We start from the raw sequence: 10,616 nt of genomic DNA, 5'->3' as shown, positions 1-10,616 counted from the left end.
CGGGCGCGCCAGAGGCTGCGGGTAGGTTCCGCCCCCAGCCGGAGAAGCTCGCGCCGCGCCGCCATTGGCTGGTGCTGCGGAGAAGGGGCGGCGCCTGCGCGGGGAGGCGGGAGGAAGGAACGCGGCGACGCAAGGGCCTGCCCCGCGTTCCCCTCCCCCGCTTTCCCCTTCTCCAGCCCGACCCGGGACATTGGCGCGCAGCGCGGCGCGGCGACTGAAGGGGCGGGGCGTCGGCGGGCTGCGCGCGGCCCTCCCTCCTCCCTCCCGGGAGTCACGTGGTGTCGGAAAGGCTCCCCTCCTCCCCGCGGCTCCGGGCGCGGGAGAGGGGTGCGCGCAGCCACTGCAAAGCGCGGTTCTCGGGGGTCACCTAGCTGCGTGCACACCGGGCCCTGCGGCGCTTCCCGGGGCTCCCTCGTCGTGGGAGAAAGTGGCACCTCCTTCCATCCGAGGTCCCAACTCAAACTCTAGTTTGCACAGCCTGGAGCTCACAGGGCCATTTCTAGGGTGCAAGCCTCGCTGGGGCCTGGGGCCAAGTCAAATCTCTCCGCATTGGGGTCCAATATGACATTTTAAAAGGATGTCACCTTTCATACTTTTGTCAGAGTCACTAATGTGTAGGTCCCTCCCTGAAGGTAGGAACTGCCAAGTTAGTTCACAAATCCTTTTGGACCTACTCGGTTCTCGAAAAACCATACTCTACCAGTTGCCCGTCCTTGCACAACTTTGGAGGTGGATAGCAAATAGAGGGAGATAAAAGGTTAAGGGTTCTTCCATGTTAAAGGTTCTACAGGAAGGCAAGGCCCGATTTAGAGAAAGGTGCCTGAACCATAATAGGGAAGAGACTTTTCTTAAAAAACAGCGCTTCTCTCCTGTCCTGGGTCCCAACAGTCCAGGAAAGACACAAATCACTCCCTCTTAAATACAGGGCATACACTCCATACTGAGAGCACGCAAATAAAATGTCTTCATAGAACTTTTTCTCCAAACCAGAAATTCACCCAAACATTCCTTACAAACCTTAAATTGTGTAGAATTCCACTCATCTATTGCAGTAGGCAAATGCCTTGCTATGTAGACCAGGCTAACCCACCAAGAACCTCTGGCCTCTATTCAGCCCAAAGCACTGGGATTACAGACCTTCACCACAACCACACACATCCGTTAAAAAGAGAATTATTGGGGCTAAAGAGAAGGCTCAGCAGAGGACCTGGGTTTGGCTCCCAGCACCTATATGGTGGCTAACTGCAGTTCCAGAGGATCTGATGCCCTCTTCGTGGGGCACTGCACCACATACAGGTGTGTGTACATACATGCAGGCAACACTCATACACATCAAGTAAAAATTTTAAAAACTGAAGCTGGACGTGCTGCTTTAATCCCAGCACTCCAGAAGCAGAAGCAGGCAGATCTCTGTGAGATCAAGGCCAGTCTGATCTATGTAGCAAGTTGCAGGCAAGCTAGGACTACAGGGAGACCCTGTCTCAAAAACACCAAAATATAAATCAATAAAAAAGGAGAGTGATTAATAGCGCTGATCAATTCATATGGGAAATGTTTGACAACCAATAAACAGCAGAGATTTGTGTGATCTCTAACATTTGCTAACTTCAAGCCAGCCCTGAGATGTCACTGAACAATTGCAGAGGAATTCCACAAGCAGAACCAGCCAGGAGGCACCGTAGCTGTAAGCCGGTGCTACAGTGTGCAAACACTGTCTATAAACGAAAAATTAAAAAAGCAGCCCTTAGTAGGCAGGCTTTACTCTGGCACACCCCCTAGAGCATGTACCAAGGGCCTCAAGTAATCATAAGATACAAAGTAGGGTTTATGCAGATAAATCAAGCCCTGAGATGCTAATGTGGAACTTGGTGCTTGGAGCATGGGAGGCAAGTCCTCTGTCATCCAGCTGCAACTCAACTTAAAGCTACAACAGAACTTGGCCTGGACCTGGTTAGAAAGACATGGAAGGCCTTGAACTTGAGCTCTACCCACCCCATGTCACTCAGTTTCTTGGAATGTGACCTAAGATGTACAGATAATCAATACTCACCCTCACTAAGGGTGATAGAATTGTTTCCTTGCCTTTTGTTTTTGGTCTTTTTAGAAAAATTTATTACTATTTTTTATGTGTATGCGTGCATTGCCTGCATTTAAGTAAGTGCACCCGTGTCATGCAATGCCTGTGGAGGACAGAGAGGCTGTTGGATCCCCTGGGACTGGAGTTATGGACAGTTGTTAGCTGCCATGGGGGTGCTGGGAACTGAACCCGGGTCTTCTGCAAGAACAACCGGTGTTCTTAACCGCTGAGCCATTTCTCATTTCTCCAGACCTTTTTTTTTTTTTGGTCTTTTTGAGACAGGGTCTCCCTGTAGCCCTAGCTGTCCTGGAACGCACTATGTAGACCAGGTTGGCCTTGAACTCACAGAGATCCGCCTGCCTCTGCCTCCCAAGTGCTGGGATTAAAGGCGTGTACCACCACGCCAGCCAGACCATTTTTTAAAAAAAATTTTATTAATTTTATGAGTGTATTGCCTTGCGTGTATGTGAGTGCACCTGTGTCATGCAATGCTGTGGAGGTCAGAAGAGGGCTTTGGATTCCCCTGGAACTGGAGTTAAGGACGGTTCATAGTCGCCCTGTGGGTGCTGGGAATCCAACCCAGGTCCTCAGCAAGAGCAGTCAGTGCTCTTAACCGCTGAGCCATCTCCCAAGCTGGCCTTGAAACTCAGAGATCTGCCTGCCTCAGCCTTCCTAGTGCTGGGATTAAAAGGTGTGTACCACCACATCCGGCTGTTTAGGGCTGTTTCCTTTTTTTTACATACAAGTCACACCTCACTGAATGGCCTTCATGGGCCACTAGGACCAGGATGAAACTTGGTCTGAAGAACTGCTGCTCTTTTCAGCCATAAAGCCTTCTCCACAGGTCGGTACCAGTTTTCCAGGGCACCTATCAAGTGCCTGTTCTACAGTGAACCCAGGGAGCTCAGGGGGTCTTCTTCAGGCTCCCATGTACCCTTTCCCATCAAGCCCTAGGGCCATCTGCTCCTCTTTCTGTCCTTTCTCCCAGCACTTCTCAAGATAAAAAACAAAGCAATGACTACACTAGGAAGTGGAAAAGAAAAGAGAAAGCAACAGGGCCAGAGATCCAGTAAACAGGGGAGGGGCCTGGGCAAGGGGAGATAAGGAAGCCACCCGGCATGATGGCTCTCGCCAACCAGGAGCTCTGCCTTCTGTCCCTCTCACCCCACTTCCTTTGAAGAGGACACAGGAGAGACTGGAACAGAAACGGCTGGCTGGCAAATCTTGGCTTAGGATAGCTTTGCCTGCTGACCATGCCCACGCCTTCCTTAGCCTCTTTCTGATCTGCAGGATGGGAAACCCAACACATGCTGGTGCCAAAAGGGATGATGGGATAGGGAAGGGCTGGACACAGTGCCAGGTAGGTCACCAGGGTCCACCTGAGTGGTACTCAGTGGTTGCACCCCCTTCCCCATATCTTGTGGTCTAGCTATTTCTCCCAGGAAGCTAAATGGAAGACCTGAAAGGCCTACCCACCAAGGAATGTGCCAGGTGTGGCAAGTGCAGAGGCAGGAGGAACTCTGAGTTCAAGGCCAGCCTGGTCTACATAGTGAGTTGGGGCTGGAGCTACAGGGAGACCCTGTCTCAAAAAGACCAAAAAAAAAAAAGAGAAAGAATAAGAATTTACCACCCATTTCAAAGGACCTTAAGTGCTTTTACTAAGTAGGACCTGTCTACATCTCAGCAGGCATGAGAAAGGGTACTTACTTAGCATGTTTGAAGCCCTAGACTCCATACCTAGATGTGGGAGTGAGGGGAGGGGTTTGGGTGTGCCACCCAGAATGCTACCCCAGCTCTTGGAATCAGAAAGTTCGTGTGGAGGTCAACAGACTGGCTAGATAAGACCCTGACTCCAAAAGGCAAAAAAGGAAAAAGTAAATGTCAAACTCAATCACCCGTTTTACAGAAAAAAAGACACAAACTCATTAAAGGGAAACAGGGCTACAGAGCACTGAGAAACAGACTCAGTACCCAGTGGTTTTTCCACTAGTATGACTACGGCTTAGCCAAATCGATGCTTTCCTCAATCCTTTTCAACAGTATAGCCCAAACCACACCGAGACTCCATCATACACCAAGCCAGCATGGGATAGGACCCAACACCAAGCTGAGAAACGCATCCCCCACCACCAACATGGGAGAAAGGAAACCCACAACTTGAATATAAAATGAACTGAGTGCCAGGAATGGGGGGGGATACCATGAAATCTCCACACACACCCCAGAGCTGGGGAGCTCCCCCTGGGGAGGTTCACATCATCCGAGATGGGAGCCTAGCAGAGAACGCATGGGCACCCAGGCCACCCAGGCCCGGAGGTGAGAAAATGCGGCTCCAAGGGTCTGGGGTAGATGAAGGGTGTAATCCCACGCGGGTGCAGCCTGGAAGTGGAGGGTGGGGACAAGGTGGGCGGGATCCTGGAAGTCTTAGTCCGTTCCTGGAGGGCAACCGAGAAGCCAGGGAGGGTCTTAAAGGCTAGGAGTCGGTCACGTGACTGGCTTTGCTGGGGCAGGATGGGAAAAGGCGGAAGCAGGGAGCCACACGAGGTGGCAGTAATTCAGGCCGGAGAAACAGAGAGAGGGGAACAGATCCGGGAGGACTCGGGTCTGGAGAGGTGGAAGGCCTGGAGGTGGCTGCTGGGGCCATTTGCAAAGGCAGAAGGCCCACAGGAGGGAGTTGGAGGGGTGCTGGGCAGACAAGATCAGCCCCACGTGGTGCCGGGGGACAGAGGAAGTCGCCCCTCTCTGCTCGGGTCTCCCAAGTCCCGCGCCTTCTCAGCTCCTCCCGTTGCATCAGCCTCAATTCCCACTCCCCAAGCCTTAGCTTACAGCCTTTCAGGAGGGTGTGCATGGGGGGAAGGTCCCATTTCAAGAGGGATTGGGGCGGGGGAAGCCATCCCGGAGTCGATCAAGTCCTTCAGGTCCCCAAAGAGAAGGCCATGGAGGGACTTACCTCCCTTCTGCAAGCCCGGGGAGGCTGACGAGTCGGCCAGCTTTGGGGCAGCGGCGGGTCGGGGCTTCTTGGGCTGAGGCAGGGGCGCTGATTGCCGTTTCGGGGCCATGCCACGACGGAGGTCGGCCGAGCAGAGCGCGGGCCCGAAGCGGCCGGCTGCAGGAAGCTGGGAGCAGGAGGCGGCCCCAGGTGCCGGAGGTTTAAGTCGGCCTGGCAGCCGCCCTGCCCGCGAGGGATATTTACATGACAGTGGGACTCACACCCTCACGCCCCTTCTCCCAGCCTCCCCGCCCTCCCTCCAATCAGGAGAAACTTCTTTGAGTTGCTGTCTGCGGGGGCTTCTCGGTGGTGGTGGAAGGGGCGGCTTCTGTGGGTGCAGCGCGGGACTGCTGGGCACCCCGGTTTTCCACGCGTATCGGCCCGGCCGTCCCCCTCTCCGGATCCCCCTTCGCTGCGCCGCAGAACCTCATGCACACTTCTTTGCTCTCATCCCCACCCCCACCCCCCACTTTGGTCTCCGGGAGACTCAGATGTGTGTGCTGTTGCCTCACCTCTGCCTGGAACATTCTTCGTGCGTCCCAACCCCCACTCCCTCGTCTGGTTTGACTCCTTCCCAGTCTGCAGATCTCTGCTTGGAGGGACTGTTGAATGTTGGAAAAAAAAAAAAAAAAAAAAGGATTTCCAGGCGAAAATTACAAAAGTAAAGGCAGGGGAGGGGAGAAAGGACTTGGCGCTTCCATTAACACCCCCCCCATGGAAAAGGGTATAGGTTGAAGACTTGAGTTGGCTCAGCTTTTATTCTTTGCAACTCAAGAGGTTGAGGCTGTAGAATCACAACTTCCAGGCCAGCCTGGGCTAAGGAGCAAGAATTTGTCTCCAAAAAAAAAGCCAAAAGGAGAAAAATTAAGCCCTTTTTTTGTGTATAAGGCGCTGGGGTTGGAATCCAAGGTCTCCAGTCTAACCCTCCACCACTCAACTCCACACCCAGGCCCTATAAGAACCATCCAGAGCATCTGGCTTGGGCGTCACAATCCCAGGTAATAAGGCACAAATGCGGAAGAATGTAACTCAGCAGTAGAGCATGTGCCTGCAAATTGAAAAACACTACAAAAAATAATTTTAAAAATAGAAACCAAGCAGACTAGATGGTTCAGCGGGTAAGAGCGCTTACTGCCAGGCCTAACAGCCTGAGTTCTAGCCTCAGAAGCCACGTGGTAGAAAGAATCCCTTAAACTTGTCCTCTGAAGTCCTACATTCATTCACACCCAATAAACCACACTGTAATTTAAAAAAAAAAAAAAATAGAACCAGGCCAGGCGTGGTGGTGCACGCCTTTAATCCCAGCTCTCGGGAGGCAGAGGCAGGCGGATGGATCTCTGTGAGTTCAAGGCCAGCCTGGTCTACATAGTGAGTTCCAGGCCAGTTGGGGCTACAGGGAGACCCTGTTTCAAAAGCAACAACAACAAAAAAAAAGGGTAGAAGAGAACAAATTCCACAAGATTGTTCTCTGCTGTCCACCCTCGGTGCCCATACACAGAATACTAAAATAATGAAATAAAACAAAGGCAGTGCTCTTCTGTTTCTTATTTTGCCCAGTACTAGGAACCAAACCCAGGGCCTTGCGCGTTAGGAAAACGCTCTTTCCACTGAGATATATTATTCCTGTGTTCACAGAGCTGTTGATGCAAGCAACGAAACCAGAAAAAGCACAGCATATCCAGGGGCCGACGGCATGGCTCATTAGTGCAGGGAGTGTTTAGAGTGTTGGGCCCTGGTTCAATACCCAGTGAGCGGGCACACACGCGCGCGCACACACACACACACACACACACACACGAGTACAGCTATATACAGAACACAATGCTATACTTTCTGTCTTATTTTACTTGATTTAGTCAGCATCCCTCAACTGTAGGAAGAGGTCATGCTGAGTGATTGACTTGGGCCATGTAAGGTTGTATAAGCACACTGTGGTGTTTCCACTGCCATGAAATCAGCTAATGATGCTCTTAGAATAAAAATAAATGCTGAACTTAAGTGAATTAAGTAAGACAATTTTTTCTTCATTATTTTTTTTGGCTCTAGGGATGAAACCCAGGGGCTCATACACCCTGAGAACTCATTCTACGACTGAACCATGCCCCCAAGCTTAACCATATTTGTTTGTTGATTTATTCCACATTTATTTATTTGGGTGTGTGCGTGTGCATGTGTTATGGTGCAAGTGTGTGTGGGGATCAGAGAGCAACTTGCAGGAGTCAGTTCTCTCCTTCCACCATGTAGGTCTTGGGGATTGAACTCAGATTGTCAGGCTTGGCAACAAGCACCTTTACCCACTGGGCTTTTATTTATTTATCTATCATTCTGTTCTATGTATTTGAGGAACTGGAAATTGAACCTAGGGCCTCATGCATGTTAGACAAGTACTCTACCACTGGGCACATCTGCAACCCTTGCATTTACGAATTTGTTTTGCTGATTTATTTTTTACTTTTTTTTTGGTCTCTTTTGAGATAGGGTCTCCCTGTAGCCCCACTGTCCTGGAACTCACTATGTAGACCAGACTGGCCTTGAACTCACAGAGATCCACCTGCCTCTGCCTCCCAAGTGCTGGGATTAAAGGCGTGCGCCACCATGCCTGGCTTTTTTTTTTTTTTGCCTTTTTTTTTTTTGTTTGTCTTTCCAAAGTATTACTATTATATTTTATTCATTTTTATTTTCTGTGTATGAATGCTTTGCCTACATGTATGTTAAGTGCATCGTGTATAGTGCCTGCAGAGACCAGAAGAGGGCGTTGACTGCCTTGGAACTGGAGTTAGGGAGGATTGTTAGCTGCCATGAGGGTGCTAGCACCCAGGTCCTCCGCAAGAACAGCCAGGCCAGATCTCTTAACCTCTGAGCTATCTCTCCAACCCCTTTCCTGTGTTTGTGTGTATGTGTGTGTGTGTGTATGTGTATAGGCCAGAGGTCAACCTTCCCTGTCCTACCTCAGAAGCCATTTGCCTTATTTATTTTTAGCTTATTTATTTGTTTACTGGCCTTTTTCTCTGTAGCCCTAGCTGGCCTGGAATTCACTATGTAGAACAGGCTGGTCTTGAACTCAAAGAGATCTGCCTGCCTCTGCCTCCTGAGTGCTAGGATAAAAGGCCTGTGCTTCCATGCCTGGCCTATTTTTATTTTTGTAAGTTCTGCCTGGAGTGGTTGCACATGCCTTTAATCCCAGTACTCTGGAAGCAGAGGTAGGCAGATCCCTACAAGATCAAGTCAGCCTGGTCTCATAACAAGTTCCAGGTCAGATGGGCCTAAAGGGAGACCTTGTCTCAAAACAAACAAACAAAGAAAAAAGGATCTGCCTGCACCTCTCAAGTACTGGGATTACAGGCATGTCTCATTTTTCCCTGATTTTTTTCCAGAACTCTAAGCAGCTTTATTGAGATATAGTGCACAGTTCACCTGTTTAATGTATAATTCTATGATTTTTAGTGTATTCACAGAATGATGCAACCATCATCACATAAACTTTAGAATATCTTCATCATCCCACTGGACAGATAGCTCTGTATCAGTTAAAAGCACTTGCTTCTCTTACAGAAGATCCAGGTTCAGGGGCTGGAGAGATGGCTCAGTGTTTAAGAACACTGGTTGTTCTTGCAGAAGACCCAGGTTCAAATCCCAGCACCCACATGGCAGCTAACAACTGTCTGTAACTCCAGTGCCAGGGGATCCAATGGCCTCTTCTGACATCCACAGGCATGGCAGGACATGGGTGTACTTACCTACATGTAGGCAATACACGCATAAGATAAAATAAAATAAATCCAGGTTCAGTTCCCAGTGCTCATGTCAGGTGGCTCATAAAAGCCTGTAACTCTAGTGCTAGGGAGACCTGATGCATCTGGCCTCTGTGGGCACCTGCACTCATGTACACATACACATACACACAATTAGAGTTTGTTTTTGTTTTTTTAAATAAAGGCTGGGCATGGTGACACATGCCTTTTATTGCAGCACTTGGGAGGCAGAGGCAGGCAGATCTCTGTGAGATCCAGGCCAACCTGATCTATATAGTGAGTTCTAGGCCAGCTGGGGCTACAGGGAGACCCTGTCTCAAAAAAACTAAAAATAAAACTTAAGAAAAAGAAAAAAAAAATTCTCTCTTGCCAGGCTTGGTAACAGACACCAATTCCAGCACTCTGGAGGCAGATCTGTGTGAGAAAAGAGACCCTGATCTATATAGTGAGCTCCAGGTCAAAAGAAAAGGAATTCTTTTCTGGAGTGAGTGTAGCTCTGTGGTAGAGTGCTTGTGCAGAACGTACAAAACCCTGGGTTCAATTCCCAGCTCAGGAAGGGAGGAGAAAGAGGTGTTCACCTTTTTTTTCACTAGGGTCTGATGTAGCCCAAGCTGGCCTCAGGCTCCCTATGTACTAGGCTAGCCTTGAACTCCTGATCCTCTTGCCTCCAGATCCCAAGGGTTAGGAGCATTAGAGCTTGTCACCCTGCCCAGGCAACCAAATTGTTTGTTCTTTCAGTAATTTTTACTTCCAGGGCTGGAGAGATGGCTCAGCAGCTAAGAGCACTGACTGATTTTGTAGAGGACCTGGGTCCTCTACAAAATGGGAGACCCCATTTCCAAAAACCCTCAAACAAATTTTGTTGGTGGTGCTGGTGGTGGAGGTTTTTTTTTTTAGTTGTTTGGTCTTTTGGAGACGGGATCTCCCTGTAGCTCCAGCTGGCCTGGAACTTGCTACATAGACTAGGTTGGCCTCAAACTCACAGAGACCTACCTGCCTCTGCCTCCGAGTGCTAGGATTAAAAGCATGCACCACTGGGGCTGAAGAGATGGCTCAGTGGTTAAGAGCACTGACTGCACTAGCAGAGGACCTGGGTTCGATTTCCAGCACCCACATGGTGGCTACGAGCTGTCCTTAACTCCAGTTCCCAGGGGAATCTGAAGACCTCTTCAGACCTCCATGGCATTGCACGACAGGGGTGCACTCACATACATGCAGGCAATACACTCATACACATGTGTGGCAAAAATTACTCATTATTATTATTATTACTATTATTATTATTATTATTATTATTTATTTGTATATGTGTGTATATGTTTGTGCATGTGCCTGCAGAGGCCAGACGAGGGAGCTGGATCCCCTGAAGCTGGAGTTGCAGGTAATTGTGAGCCAACCCAGATATGGGTGCTTAGAACTGAACTCAGGGCTGATGGAAGAGCAATACAGGATCTCAACCTCTGAGCCATCTCTCCAGCCCTCTTAACCATTTGTTTGTTTGTTTGTTTGAGACAGAGTCTCCTGACTCTCATGCTGGCCTCTGGATAAGAGTGTAACTAAGGATGACCTTAAACTCTTGCAGGCAAAACAATCATACACATAAAATAAAAATAAATCATTTTGCCAGGAGTGGTGGCACACACCTTTGATCCCAGCACTCCCGAGGCAGAGGTAGATGGATCACTGTGAGGTCAAGGCCAGCCTGGTCTCATAGTGAATTTCAGGCCAGTTGGGGCTACAGGAAGACCCTGTTGCAAAAAAAAAATTATGTATTTATTTTAATTTTATGTGTATGAGT

The 10,616-nt window shown here is 49.5% G+C and overlaps 1 protein-coding gene across 1 annotated transcript in view; it reads right to left on the bottom strand.

Annotated features, from left to right (window-relative positions):
• Positions 1-5,678, bottom strand: part of Set (SET nuclear proto-oncogene) — a 12,469-nt gene extending 6,791 nt beyond the window's left edge. Inside the window, exons 1-2 of the mRNA XM_008843996.3 lie at positions 5,579-5,678; positions 5,028-5,249 (exon numbers count right to left, since the gene is read on the bottom strand). Of these exons, the coding sequence (XP_008842218.1) occupies positions 5,028-5,136 (109 nt within the window). The 5' untranslated portion in view covers positions 5,137-5,249; positions 5,579-5,678. The remainder of the gene's footprint in view (positions 1-5,027; positions 5,250-5,578) is intronic.
• Between the last annotated feature and the right edge of the window lie 4,938 nt (positions 5,679-10,616).

This window comes from Nannospalax galili, unplaced genomic scaffold (genome assembly GCF_000622305.1).
Source record: "Nannospalax galili isolate Female #2095 unplaced genomic scaffold, S.galili_v1.0 scaffold300, whole genome shotgun sequence".
Classification (NCBI taxonomy): domain Eukaryota; kingdom Metazoa; phylum Chordata; class Mammalia; order Rodentia; family Spalacidae; genus Nannospalax; species Nannospalax galili.
This window is presented reverse-complemented; position numbering and strand designations above follow the sequence as displayed.